The 13,769-nt window shown below is 54.3% G+C and overlaps 4 protein-coding genes across 4 annotated transcripts; 1 reads left to right on the top strand and 3 right to left on the bottom strand.

Moving 5' to 3' along the window:
- Nucleotides 1-637: 637 nt before the first annotated feature.
- BDP81DRAFT_458980 (ATPase) lies at nt 638-3,091 on the bottom strand (the record flags this gene model as incomplete). The annotated part of the gene is made up of 3 exons (XM_060593488.1): nt 638-2,503; nt 2,534-2,704; nt 2,777-3,091. The coding sequence occupies 3 exons, from the start codon at nt 3,089-3,091 to the stop codon at nt 638-640; spliced, it is 2,352 nt and encodes a 783-aa protein (XP_060448138.1).
- Nucleotides 3,092-4,609: 1,518 nt separating this feature from the next.
- On the bottom strand, nt 4,610-8,308 carry BDP81DRAFT_313242 (CRM1 C terminal-domain-containing protein; the record flags this gene model as incomplete). Its single annotated transcript, XM_060583876.1, has 9 exons — nt 4,610-4,847; nt 4,900-5,698; nt 5,751-6,221; nt 6,271-7,039; nt 7,098-7,819; nt 7,869-7,940; nt 7,998-8,070; nt 8,139-8,168; nt 8,243-8,308. The coding sequence occupies 9 exons, from the start codon at nt 8,306-8,308 to the stop codon at nt 4,610-4,612; spliced, it is 3,240 nt and encodes a 1,079-aa protein (XP_060448137.1).
- Nucleotides 8,309-10,025: 1,717 nt separating this feature from the next.
- On the bottom strand, nt 10,026-11,337 carry BDP81DRAFT_391622 (alanine-glyoxylate aminotransferase; the record flags this gene model as incomplete). Its single annotated transcript, XM_060587566.1, has 3 exons — nt 10,026-10,468; nt 10,529-11,154; nt 11,249-11,337. 3 exons carry the CDS (start codon nt 11,335-11,337, stop codon nt 10,026-10,028), a joined length of 1,158 nt encoding a protein of 385 aa, XP_060448136.1.
- A 1,222-nt stretch (nt 11,338-12,559) lies between these two features.
- Nucleotides 12,560-13,661, top strand: BDP81DRAFT_178799 (MJ0936 family phosphodiesterase). The gene is made up of 3 exons (XM_060582248.1): nt 12,560-12,755; nt 12,846-13,256; nt 13,355-13,661. The coding sequence occupies exons 1-3, from the start codon at nt 12,687-12,689 to the stop codon at nt 13,475-13,477; spliced, it is 603 nt and encodes a 200-aa protein (XP_060448135.1). The 5' UTR covers nt 12,560-12,686; the 3' UTR covers nt 13,478-13,661.
- The last annotated feature ends 108 nt before the right edge of the window (nt 13,662-13,769 follow it).

Raw genomic sequence — 13,769 nt, 5'->3', positions numbered from 1 at the left:
ATAATGCCACAGACAGCTCATTTTCGTTGGCACTTTTTTTTTTTTCTTCTTTTTCATTTTTGTTATAACTGGATCATTGATTGATGTAGAACGAACCTTCTGCTTACTTTTTGTTTGACGTCATTGTTTTCTTGGGTTGCAGAAGCGCGGACGAGGCGATTTCTGAATCCAGCGCTGATGCTTCCAACACGTCACAGTAATGGATCCTTCCTTCCCCGCCCCGGGGCCTTGTGTAATGCCTGCCTTCCTCGTTGTTTCTATGACACGAGTTCTAGTGTAGCGGAGTGAAGCTAATCCGAACTCCTTATTTACTAGAGTTGTGATGAAGTGCTTGAACAACATCTATGAGGCGAAGACAAGCAAAGTAGGGAGAAACTTGGCGATTCGCTCGTTCGTCCACATGGAGAACCACACCTACGACTTGGACAAGTTCTTCAGATACATGTTCAAAGAATTCAGTCGTTACTTTTACTCGGCTTTCTTCAGTACCTAAGGTACCTACCTAATCATGTGGGTGTGAATCCATGATATAAGCCCAATTGCTCTAAAGACACCAGACCCTCCCAATAACAAAGGCAGCAATAAAAAGACAAACTCAACTTTTCTCTACCAGTCCACGTCTAATCCACTCCCACCTTTACGTCTGATGATGCAACTTGTTCGCCAACCTCCTGTACGTCTCCGGATTCGGCACACTCGGCTTCGTCTTGCTCAGCGCAGCCTCCCAATCACTCCTGATCAACGCCGGCTCCCCGCCCTCGTACCTCAACACACACTCGTCCAGCGCATTCTTATACAACCCGTACAGATCCGCGCCGCTGAACCCTGCACACCGCTTATCCCGCGCAATCGCCTCAACGTCCACGACGTCGTCTCCGTCGTCACCCTTGCCTTGAGGCTGTACACCCCCGCCAATACCGTTGCGCACAATCGTCCCCAAAATATCGACGCGCTCGTCCTCGGTAGGCAAATCCACAAACAATAGCTTATCAAGACGTCCGGGGCGTAGAATGGCCGGGTCAATCATGTCGGGCCGGTTACTCGTACCAATAACGTAGACCTCGCCCCTGTCCCCGGCGCCATCGAGCTCCGCAAGCAGCGCGTTGACGACGCGGGCGCCCGCCTCGGTGGTGGTATTCTCCCGCTTGGGCACGAGCGAGTCCATCTCGTCAAAGAAGAGGATACACGGCGCGCAGGACTTCGCCCTCGTAAACAGCTCGCGGATCGCGCGCTCCGACTCGCCCACGTACTTGTTGAGCAGCTCGGGGCCCTTGATGAGGATGAAGCTCGCCTGCGCGTCGTTGGCGACGGCCTTTGCGACGAGGGTTTTGCCGCAGCCTGGTGGGCCGAAGAGGAGCACGCCCGCGGGCCGCTGCTTGCCGAACTTCTGGAACAACAAGGGTTCCTTGATGCGCCGGACGATGGAGACTTGGAAGGCGGCGCGGACGGAGTGTAGGGCGCCGACTTCGGACCAGGAGGTGCTGGGGATGGAGCTGAAGCCTTCGCGGCGCATGTAGGGGGTGTGCTCGGCGATGGCGTCGACAAAGTCGCGCTGGCTTACGTGGACGCGCGTAGGGGTCGTGTAGGATGGGTGCTCGATATAGTCGTACCACAGGCAAGCGTCGTCAAGGTCGCGGGCGGCGTTGTCGTCTGAGGTCTGGGTATCCATTCTCTCGGCCTGGATGGTGTTTCTGGCGCGCGCCTCTTCCACATCCATGAAGCGGTCGCTGGCCTTGCGATTGGCAACCTGGATCACGGCGCGGATATCGTCGCCGACGAAGCCGTGCGTGCGGACTGCGAGGGCCTGGAAGTCGACTTCGGAGGGAATGTCGAGCTCTCTTGTCAGAGCCTTGAAGATCTCCTCTCGGGCGTCCGTGTTGGGCACCTTGATCGTAATGGTCTGCGCAAAGTAGTCTGGTCTCCGTAGCGTCGGGTCGACGAGCTCGAGCTTGCTCGTTGTGCCCACGATAACCACCCGGAGGCCCTCGCGCTCCCATTCTCGCAGACGTCGGAGACCGAGCTTGAGCTGTGAAATGACCTCGTGGTCGAACTCGCTGTGGCTGTTGCCCGACTTGGTCATGTACTCGTCCAGGTGGTCAAAGAGAACGACGCACGGCGCAATCTTCTTGGCCTCGTCTAGCACATCGGTGAAGATCTTGCTCACTTTCTCGGGCGACCGCGTCTCGCTCAGGTACCGCCCAATAGAGATAACAGGCGTCCTCGTCCTCCACGAAAGAGATCGCACGAGAGACTGCTTGCCCGTTCCCGGTGGGCCTGAGATGAGAATTCCCATAGGCTGCTCTCCGAAACAGGCGAAGTCCTCGGGCTTCCGCGCGCGCGCAAAGACGTACCGCTGCAGCTCCTCGATGATGCCGCGGACGCCGCCGAGGACGACCGAGCCGGGAGGGATCTGCTCGGGGCCGTACTTGGCCGCCTTGAGCGCCTTCTTCGTGACGACCGCCTGGGCGGTCTCTGATGCGTCGCCCGTCTTGGACTTGGACGACTTGGAGACGATGGCGGAGGCGTCGCTGACATTGCCGGTGCCGGCACCGTTGCTGTTGCCGTTGCCGTTGGCGGCTTCGGGCTCGGGTGAGATGCGGCGTTTCTTGGTGCTTTTGCCGTCTGACCCCTGGGCAGTGGGCACTGCCGGAGCGACGTTCCAGTGCTTCGTCATTTGTCTGTTGAGAAGAAATCGATCTTCCGGCTGTGGAAAGGTGGTGTTAGAAGAAAATCAAAGAAGGAAACGTCATGTAAAGTAGATGAACGGGAAACCCACCTTGTACTCCTCAGCCTGCTCCAGGAGGTCGTCACTGTCCTCGGATTCCTCTTCCTCTTCCCTGCGAAATTCCAACACCCGTTCGATGGCGTCTTCGAGCGGCTTCCGTTTTTGCCTGCTCAGGCTCGAATTGGACTTTTTAATCGACTCATAGATCGCCGTCACTGTCAGCCTCGGTGGTCTCTTTCTCTTTGCGCCGCCGTCTCTGTCCCTGCTCTTCTTGGCCTGCCACTCTACTTCCCTCTCGTCGTCCAGCTTCTTCACAATCTGGTATACGTCACGGTCGAGGCCGGTCCGCAGGGATATTCGGGCCATTGTGAGGTGAAGTGAATGAGGTGAAGTGAAAACGTTGATGAGACTCACTTGAAGAGGAATGAGTCTCTCACTCCGGCTGCACAGCGTTGAAGGCGACTGGCAGAAAAAAAAAAAAGATGGAGGTAGGTGGGATGTGTGAATAGAGTGTGGTGATTGGTGGTTCTGTGTGACGGGCCCATAAAATAATTGTCGTCTCTGCGGACTCGGTTCAAGCCTCCCTAAGTGTCACCTTCCTTCTTATAACTACTACTTTTGTTAAAATCCCTCGACTTTGTCTCTCAAGGCATTCTCCTTGAGTAATAAAATATAGAGCGAGTAACTTACCTTGAAGCGGAATGAAAAGTTGTAACAAGGATAGTACTTGGTAGTGGTAAGGATAGAGGTAAGGTATTGAGAAGTAAACTATTGTGTTGCATACTTGCCTCTTATAGATATGTCAACCTCGAGCAATGCATGTGTTTCCAAGTGCCTTCTTATCAAAGAAGTTTGACGTCGGGTTTCGTGAGTCACAAGTACGACAGAAGAGTTTGAATCAGACAGTATAGTGCTCACCCAGTACTTGAACCATATACGCCTGTTCAGCCTGGCGGAAGGGTATCTGTACCCATTACTGCATCGAGGTTCGCGACTGGCGTTGATGGCTTCAACCGTGATGGCTGAAAAGCTTGTTTGTGACTCCTCGAAAGGAATGAAAACCCGGTGATTTGAGCTGTGAAGGCTTATGCACAATCAATTATTCTCTTAGGTGCCCCTTGGCTACGACTGAAACGATACTGAATTGGCGGCAGATAGAGTGGTGACGGTCAGAACTTCAACGGTTTCACCGACGCAGGCCCAATATAGATCATTTTACAACTTAGAATCGTGACTCACTCTATTGCCTGCGCTGCTGAGGTATCATAATCACATTTCTTTCTTGCATCTTAAATCTGAGAGCCAAGATGACTCAATGGCTCAGAGGCGCATCACGAAGGCAAGGCCTAGAATGCACGAAAGACGTGTTATCTATCTGTTGATTTGCCTACATAAAAAGCTTTCTACCACTAAGATGGGTGTTCCGCCTTGGCTGCATGTATAGCTTTTGTTTTGATTTATTCCTTCTCCATCCGTCATTTTCTCCGCTCGCCTCAGGGTGGGCTTCAAGATCCAGTCCTCTCCGGGAAGGGAAGGGACTGGGCACCAAGTCGCCCTCCTCACCATTTTCCGTCGCCAGATGAGTAATATGAAATAAAACGGCCCCGTCTGTGTCAACGCCAGGGGGCCTCAAAGAGGCGAAAGGTTATCCTGCAATCGTCATGTCATCTATCCATGGTATCACTACAGAATGAGCGGGCGGTTGTGGGCCGCAGAGCCAGGGATTGGTGAGTCGTGCTCTAGTCCGTGACGCATGGCTTCTGGTCAGAGCCCGTAGAGCTCCCACTCATCGAAAATGTCCTGTCCCTTGGAGTCTCTCGTCGCGTTATCTGCGCTCTTGAGGTTCCTTTTCGGGGCATACTCGGTTCGTAACTCTTGAGCAAGTCACAACTCGTCATCCTCCAGCTCCGAGGGCTTCAGCAGACCGCCGACCTTGCCACGGCGCTCGAGGTCCGCCGCCTTGGCGTCCCGCTCCTGTTGCTCCTTCTCAACCTGGAACAGCTCCGCGTTGTCGCCGGCGAACTCCTTCAGGGAGATGAGGAAGTCACGCAGGTTGAGGCGGAACTTGTCGTACTGGGTGTTCAGCGAGAACAGGCCCTCGACAAAGGTCTGGATTTGAGCGCTGGATATCATGTTAGCATTCATCATGCGTAAATTTTGTTGGTGGTACTCACGGTTGCAGGTTGGGGAAGGCACCGCGAAGCAGGTTAGCCACGAAGTTAGCGAGGAACTCCTTGTTGGAAGTGCCAGCCGCCGCCTGGTCGGGGCTGTAGATCGGGCCCTGGATCTTGGCCGTGCTTCCGTCGGCGGGCTCCACGAAGTAGAACATCCTCATCAAAACCATAGACTGCGTCTTGAAACCTGCCTTGTGGTCGTTGTCGGTAAGAACAAAGAAGACGTCCTGCAGGATGGTGATGAAGAACTGCTGGAAGAATGCATTGGCCGTCTGCACATCAGTCTTCTCCGCAATGTTGTTGATTAGCTCCAAGCACATGTTAAGTCCGGCAGCCTCCACGTCGCGGTTGTCGTGCTTGAACGCCCACGAGCATGAATCGATGACGAACTTGAACTGGCGATTATCCAGCTTCAACAGCGCGGGGAAGCAGTGAAGGTTGATCGCCCGAAGAAGGTTGAAGAACTCGACACGGTGCTCAGGGAACTCAGAGAAGTCCTTGTTGATCATATCCAGAGTACACTCGAAGACGTTCTCCATGATGTTCGGGACCTGGTCCTCCATCAAAGTGGACAGCTTGGTGATAATCGCAGACATGGCCTTGAGGACTTCGGCGTCACGGGCTCCTGGCACGTTGCGGTTGTAGTCGATCAGGATGGACTCAAGCAGGGGCGGCACCATCTGTTGGCGCACAGATTGCAGATCCTCGGCCTTCTCAACGTACGTCTCAACGAGCTTGAGGATCTCCTTCTTGATCGTACGCAGTCCACGGACATGCGGCATCTTGGTAGCGATCTCACCTATAAACTGTCAGCCAAATGATTCTTTGCAAGGTTGCATGTGCCAACTTACCCTGCTTCTGGACAGCCTCGGAAATGAGTTCACTGGTAGCACGGTACATCTGGAGCATGTCGAGGAAGATGCGACCGATCTGGGGGTAAAAGTAGGGGCCGATGGATGTGCAAGCGGAGACGTTCGTCTTCATGATGTTGCCAATAACCTTGATTGTCTCGGCATCCTGGAGAATGACGGGGTTAACCCGGGCCTGCTTGATAATCTCATCCCACGCCGCGTTCGGAATGGCCATCAGATCGCTCAGCAGACGCTCCTGCTGGTGCTTGTTGCCCTGGGCAGCCACCATGTAACCGCAGGCCTCGTAGAAAGTGTGCACTTGCTGAGGCGAGAGATCGCAGGTGATCTTGTGCATGTTGCGAACAATCTCCTCAATGAAGGGTTCCTGCTCACTGGGCTGCAGAGCAACGAAGTGACGACGGCACTGCCTCGCGATTTTGATGAAGGTATCGCAAGCCATGTCCTGGACACCTGCAAGGGGTCAGCATGATATTCATAAACAATGTGAAGTAAGACGTACCCTCGTGCGACTCATGCATGAACTCGAAGAGCTTATTGACGACAGTCTTAAGGAACTTCCAGTGAGCCTTCAAGAACCGGGGGTATTGTCCAACAATGTACATGATGTTGGAGGCGACAACGGCCTTGTTATCCTTGCCGCGCTTCATCTCGGTGAGGCCCAAGAGATCCTTGATGACAGTGACGAGGAATCTCTTCTCAGTCTCCTCGTTCATGGCCAGTGAAATCGAACCAATGGCCCAGCAAAGAACGTTGCAGTTGTGCCATGACCACTCGCTGCCATCAACCTGCCGGGCGAGCTTCTCCGTCATGATGTTCTCGGTGTCGACGACGTCCAAGTGCGTCAGGTACACCAAACACTCTCTGATGGTCTTGTAAAGCTGTACTGTGTCGCTCTCCTTGACGAACTCGCGGACGATTTCTCCCTCATCGTTCTCGACAATGAGGACCTCCTCAGGACGGACCATCTTCTCAATCATGACGGTGCGAAGGTTGGACAGGACCTCGTTGTACTTGTGCTTACGGAGCGGGTAGTTGTTGAGCAGCGACGGGTTCGGTGCGCCGCCTCCGGACATGCCACCGGCCATGCCCATCAGGGGGTTAAGCTCGGTCATGGGGAGCTGCTGCATCTCATCGTAGAGCTCGTTGACGAGCTTCAGCCAGTAATCGAGACAGATCTTGAAGATCTCGCGGTCGTTGATCTGGGATACACGAATTAGGTAATAATGACCGTGAGTAAGGAAGTCCCGGTTGGGCAAGTTCTCAATAAGCTGCAAAATGTTAGCTTCAACACAACGGCAGCAAGAGAGAGAGAGAGAGTCGTCTCACATTCAGGTGCATGCCGAAGAAATTGCACAAGAAGAGAGCCAAATTCTGAATGAACCCCTGGTCTCTAGAGTTGCTTTGGCTATATGTCGACTTGAGGTCGAGGGTGATGGGAATGATGGTGGCGATGGTGGTCAGCACCTCGGTGAACATCTTGACCAGCTGCTCATCGTACGAATTGGGCTGGCCGGGCCCACCGGTTTGCAGACCGCCAATCTCGGTCAAACACTGCAAGGCGATGTTCCGGAACTCGGGGACAGGCAAAAACCGTGTACGCAGGGTGTCGATGAGCGGCGTCTCGAAGATGTAACCTAGGGGAATCCAGTTGCAGAAGCGCAATAATGTCTCGAGGGTGGCCTTGACCAGGCTCGGCTGGTCGGCGGTGTTCAGGACCTCCTGGCAGAGGGTGAAGATTTGAGAAAACTCGGCGCACATGGTGGTCTTCAGATTCCGGGTCTTGGTGGATGTCATTTGCTCGGCGGAGTAGTCGAATACCTCCTCGGACAGCAGGCGCAGAATGACCATGTTGTTCTCGCAAATGGACAGACTGGAGTGGCACGACGTGATGATCTCGTTGATGAACGTGGGCCAGTTGTGAGGCCATTCTTGCTTCAGGATCGAGATGAGAACGATGTTGAGCTTGTTCAGCAGGATCTTCTGTTCCTTCATCGACTCTTCGGAGCTCGAGCACTGGATAATGAACTGCACGACGAAGTTGCGGATGCCTGAACATTGTCAATACGAGTATAGGAAGTAAAAAGCAAATTCACGAACCTTGGCACTGGTCTCTAGGCAGAACCTTCCATCTTGTCATAATAACATTGTCGAGCACCTGCAATCCCAAGACTAAAAACCGTCAGCTGTTTTGCACCGCGGCGTCTTGGTGGTTCGCGCCCAACATACACTTTGTTTGAGGGTGGGTCGCTTCGGCGAGGATCTTGTCGACCAGGAGCCAGGAATCTTGGTCTTCCTTGAACTGCAATAGGAAATCGAGTTAGAGACCATGGTTCATGCTTCGTGGACGGAGTGGTGTTGGTCGCGTACCTGGTTAAGCGTAGCTTGCGCTTGCTTTTGCTATATTTCGAGAATCATCGGTCAGCCTCGGCCAAAAATCTCAGACGGAGCCGGGGCAGAAAACTGCAGCGCACCTGTTCTCCACGGCCCTCGTAGAAGGAGCGGACGATCTCGTCCAGCTCCGGGATCGTGATAGCCATCGCTGGTGGTGCGGTACGGGGGGCGGGGTGTGGTGGACGACAGGTCGATCTCGATCGCAAGACGCAGCAACGGGGTGAGGGGGAATCTGGTCGCGGCACAACTCTCCCCAAAGTCAGGAGGAGGGCAGGCGGGGGGCGAAAGCGAGGGCGCGGTCGCGAGGGGGTTTGGAGGGTCGGTATACGAGCGCTACGGCTGATGCAGCAAAAAAGGACGAGTTCGTATGTTGTTCGCGAGAGAAGATTTGTGCAATTGGAAGAGAGAAGGAAAGCGGCAGAGAAGTGGGAGGTGAGGGAAGTCTGCCTGGCGTGAAGGCGAGGATAGGTTGGTTATCGAGAGAGCAAAAGAGACGGATGGCGGGGGACAATCAATTTTGTCAGCCGCCCGCTAACTCCACCAGCCACAGGTAGCGATACCTCCCACTGCCTTACCGCGTCCACCTAACCTACGGGTATGGGTCAGTGTTTCCTCACTCTCTTACCGACCTTTTGGTCTCCAATTTACAAGTCACCGTGCCTAACTACTACAGGGCAGCTGCGAAGCTTGGGCCTGGGCCAGCCCTGCACTTGACCTCCTCTCGTTTCTTCAGTGGAAGACTTGTGTTTCCATCTCCGCCCAAAGTACCTAAGGTACCGTGCCTTCCCGTCTTCATAGAGTGTGGTGTGTTAGACCCAAGGTATGAGAGGTAAATACCGCGGTACCTCCCAAGGCACTGAGGTGAGGTGTCGATGTTGCTGCACGGCACCCCTCTTTTCCACCTGCACTCACCTGGCGCGTTGAACCCTGTCAGGTCCGACCACAAACCTCACCTAGCAACCAGACAGCGTGACAGCTACTGCCACTTTGACAGTGCACCACCGATGCGCGTCATCGGTGTCATGTCCACACCGACAGCTCACCTTTCCGCTTACCTGCCTCTTCACCTTGCCTTGCCGGCACGCTGCACATGGGCTGGCTACCTAGGTACTCCTCTCCGTATCCATCAGCCGAAGCGCATATGAAATTACACTGGCGCACGGCATCGGGCTTTTCTTTCCCACTCCCAAGTCGTCTATCTTGTTGGTTTAGATTTCCTTCCGAGCTGGCCACCTATCTCATCACCCAGTCAGTCCAAGTACTGGTACAAACTCACTCCTCACCCCCACCTACCCTACAGTACCTTTATACAGTATCGCTTTACCTCGGAGAATTAGACGGCGATGCGTTCGACATATGTAGCTTGGCGACGCATCTTTGATGTACCCCCAACCTTCGAGGAAGTATAAAGTCTAATAAAAACTAGTCGATCATTTAAAGAGATATCTTGTCGCTGATCCCATACTTAACAATAAAGAAAGGGTCAGCAATGCTATAGTACACCAACTTATTGACTTGTCGGTCATGTTATTCGGGGACCACTCGTTCACCGTGTAAGATGATCCCACCTCATTGTAGCCTGACAGGCAAACAGCTTGACAAGGAAGCTGACATATCAATACCGCGCGCCTGACCTGTGACCCCCTGTTTACAATGGGCCGAGGAGAACGAACCGTTGCCATCACACTTATACTTTTGCCGACTAATCACATTAAGCGCCACTTGCCCTGGCTATCATTATTACTTCGACACATTTGTTTCAGCTTTGATTTCTTTTTTGCTCATACTTTGGTCAAAGATTGCCATGCCAGATATAATAAACATATAATTGCTCGGGCTCAGCCAGTCTATTTAACCCCCAGTCTACTCCTTTTTGTAGCCAACCTCAAACAAACTGTCCTGCAGAGCCTTGATCGCATTGTCGATATCTTTGCGGTTGGGGTCCGTCACGCTGACACCCATGTGTCCGAAACGGATGTACTTGGGCGCAATCTCCTTGTGAATACCGCCGGCAAAGATGATGCCCTTCTTGGCGAGGCTGGGCAGCACGTCGGTCGCTTTGACGCTCTCGGGGAGGTAGATGGCGGTCATGCCGTGGGCCTGGTCCTCGGGGTTGGCGGCGACCTGCTTGAGTCCGAGGTCTGCGACGGCCTTCTTGACCTTGTCGGAGACCTCCTTGTGCCTGGCGAACCGCTCGGACAGGGGCTTGGAAAGGATCTGGGTGAGGCCGGTGTGCAGGGCGTGGATCAGCTGGGGAGAGGGCGTCGCAAAGTAAGAGGGCTTCTTGGCCTCGTAGTTTTGCATGACTGTGTGACTTTGTTAGCGATTCGGAGATTCCTACTCTGGTTGTGCGCCACGATACTTACCAGGGGTCCAGTTCTTGAACGAAGCAAAGTACGACGCAGGAGGAGTCTTGCGCTTGGCAAACGCCTTCATAGCCGCACCGCTGAACATGGAAATCGACAGACCGGCGGGGACACCAATGGCCTTTTGACTGGCGGTGATGACACCATCGAGCTTCCACTCGTCAAACTGTATTTCCTCGACACCGACGCTGCAGACACCGTCTACGATGACGAGGGTCTCGGGGGAGACCTTCTTGACCAAGGCGGTCAACTCCTTGAGCTCGCTCAGCACGGCGGTGGACGTGTCGACGTGGGTGACGGTCAGAACCTTGTACTTCTTCTCGGACAAGGCCTTCTCGATCTCGGGGAGCTGGGGGCGGGATCCGACGGGGGCTCTCAGCTCGGTGACGTTGGCGCCGTAGGTCTTGAAGCAGTCCGTGAAGCCATTGCTGAAGTAGCCGGTGGCGAGGACCAGGACATCCTCACCGGCCTCGACGAGGTTGGCGGCGACGAGGTCCCAGCCGAGGGTACCAGAGCCAGAGATGACAAAGGGTTGCGCTGAGGGGTCCTTGGTGATGAAGAGCTGGCGCAGCATGGACAGCGCCTCGCCAAAGGTGTTTACGAAGCCGGGACCGACATGGCTCTCACTGGAGACGGGTCTAGGTCAGCATGGTGTTCTGGGTATGCCGGGAGAGCATCCGGTGGAGACGGAGGGGGTGCCGGAGGGAGAGGACTTCAGACCTGTAGTGGCTCATGGCCTGGAGGACGGCATCGTCGAATTCGATGGGCCCCGGGATAAGGAGAGTCGAGTGAGGTGGTTGGGAAGACATTGTGGAAACTGGTCGTACCTATGGATGGTGTAGGTGTGAGAAGGAAAGTTGGGTATATCGATTGGGGGGTTTTTGGTCTAGGTAGATCAAAAAAGAGGGTGGACTTACAGCCGTTGATGTAGTCGTCGCAGGTTCCGATGGTCGCAGGTGTCTCGAGATGAGCGATACCCGAGCTGATGAGGGGTTGCTAAGGTTGTGGAGGGGCATTCTCCCCTGCTTCGCCAACGTGCGGAGAGGGAGCTGGAGCCGCCTTAGGGGAACGTGCATGTGCGCCTATGCGTCATTCACACCTCGGGAGGTAAGCCGATAGTCTTTATCGGACGGAGGATGTAATTGGTCTAGGAACAAAGAGTTGTAAGGGCTCTTACGATTTTGCTCGGATCAGTCCCGTCGCGGGGGAGGACAAGTCTAGGAAGAGGAGGCCGAGAACGACCTTAAAGGAGCGGATACCGGGGCCGAAGTCTTTTGAGGACCCCTTGCTTAGACTACCTTGGGTAAATAAAAAGCAAACAGAGTACGCAATGCCATGGAGTAATCCTTGCCTTGAATTTTTTTATTTATTTAATCTGTAAGACGACAATGCTCTCGTCTGTCTGGCTGCTGTGTCCCCGCCTCTAAAAGTGGCTGGGCTTTGGTTCTTTGGAGGGGCTTTTCTGGAGCACACTAGGGAATTGAGCGTGGATGGACGGACAGACAGTCGAGTTCGCGTTGGGGAGTCAAGCAAGCAAAAGCCTGAGGGAAGACAAGGAGTAAACTCGGCATTCAAGTCCGAGTCAGGAGAGTGCCGTGTCTCTTACCGGTGTCCTGGCGTCGGAGAGTGGAGAGCTCCGAGTTCAAATGAGACTGTTGAGAGCACCTTAGCAATTACGAATACAATTGACAGGATGGCATGAGCCTGGGAGCCATGAGGAGCTCCCTCCTGAGTTCGGGGGATGACACCGGACGACATCGGCGCTTTCCCAAGTTTGGGAGAGACCTGCTGAGCCACGAGATGGTGGAACATCCCACATGAGACTGTGGCTTGACCTCCATCACCAGCCCCACTTGACCGTTGCAACTGAGGCTGGGAAAGCGGTCGCAGCGGCGGTGCATCATGAGCTACATACACCGAGCCGACACAGCGAAGCTACCTTATCAAGGACAACCACGCCGAATCACGAAACGACCATTCCGATACCTTGCCGCCGGAGCCACATAGACCATCGTCGCATCGTTTCAGCGATCCACGGACACACTCAGCCGGAATCGTCCTGGCCTGCGGACCTCGAATCGGCCGCGCAACTCTAGGTCTTAACAGGCAGCTCCCGAATCCCCGGCGCTCCCATCACCACCTTCACGTCCCCGTCAACATGGCGTTCTTAATTCTAGTCATTGGCGATCTCCACATCCCAGATCGCGCCCTCGACATCCCCCCAAAGGTACACCTCCCCGCTCAATCCCACGTCCCGGCCACCACCCCTCCTCCCGCAACAGCTTCAACAAGCTAACACATACCCCCAAACAAACAGTTCAAGAAACTCCTCGCCCCAGGAAAGATCGGCCAGACCCTCTGCCTAGGCAACCTGACAGACAAGCACACGTACGAGTACCTCCGCACCATCGCCCCGGACCTCAAGATCGTCAAAGGCCGCTTCGACGTCGAGGCCACCAGCCTGCCCCTCACCCAAGTCGTCACCCACGGCTCCCTGCGCATCGGCTTCCTCGAGGGCTTCACCCTCGTCTCCAACGAGCCCGACCTCCTCCTCGCCGAGGCCAACAAGCTCGACGTCGACGTCCTCTGCTGGGGTGGCACCCACAAGTTCGATGCCTTTGAGTACATGGACAAGTTCTTCGTCAATCCCGGCAGCGCCACGGGCGCCTTCACTGCGGGCTGGGGCAAGGACGGGGAGGAGCCCGTCCCGAGCTTCTGTTTGATGGACGTGAGTATATCCATCGATTAATTGCCCACTAGCTAGTGAGGACTATGCCTAGTAGTGGCGAGACTATGTCGTACTAGTTTTGCTGACCATGACTTCAGGTACAAGGGATTTCTCTCACTTTATACGTGTATCAACTACGGAAAGATGACAAAGGCAACGAGAATGTTGCTGTAGAAAAGGTGACATACACGAAGCCCGTGGAGCCATCGGCGGCAGCATGAGTCAATGGCGCAATGAACGAGAGAGGAGGGCGTTTAATCAAGGACGTGGACATTTGCAAGAAAAAAGTGGAAGATCCAGCCATCATCGACTGGTTGTCATGATTCAAGACACCACACAGGAACGTAGGCAAATGATGATCATGATAATAATATAAGTTTCAGACAGCCATTCTCTAGGGCGTCAAAGCTCGCAATGCTCCCCTATATGCACGAAAAACCCAATCGCGTCTCCCGTGGTATCCAGACAGTAGTGGCCGGTCTAAGGGCCTACTCAGAAACATGGACAAAACAA

The sequence above is a fragment of the Colletotrichum phormii genome (genome assembly GCF_030913505.1).
Source record: "Colletotrichum phormii strain CBS 102054 chromosome Unknown BDP81scaffold_5, whole genome shotgun sequence".
In the NCBI taxonomy this organism is placed as follows: Eukaryota; Fungi; Ascomycota; class Sordariomycetes; order Glomerellales; family Glomerellaceae; genus Colletotrichum; species Colletotrichum phormii.
The sequence above is the reverse complement of the archived record's forward strand: the minus strand, read 5'-3'. Positions and strand labels throughout refer to the sequence as shown.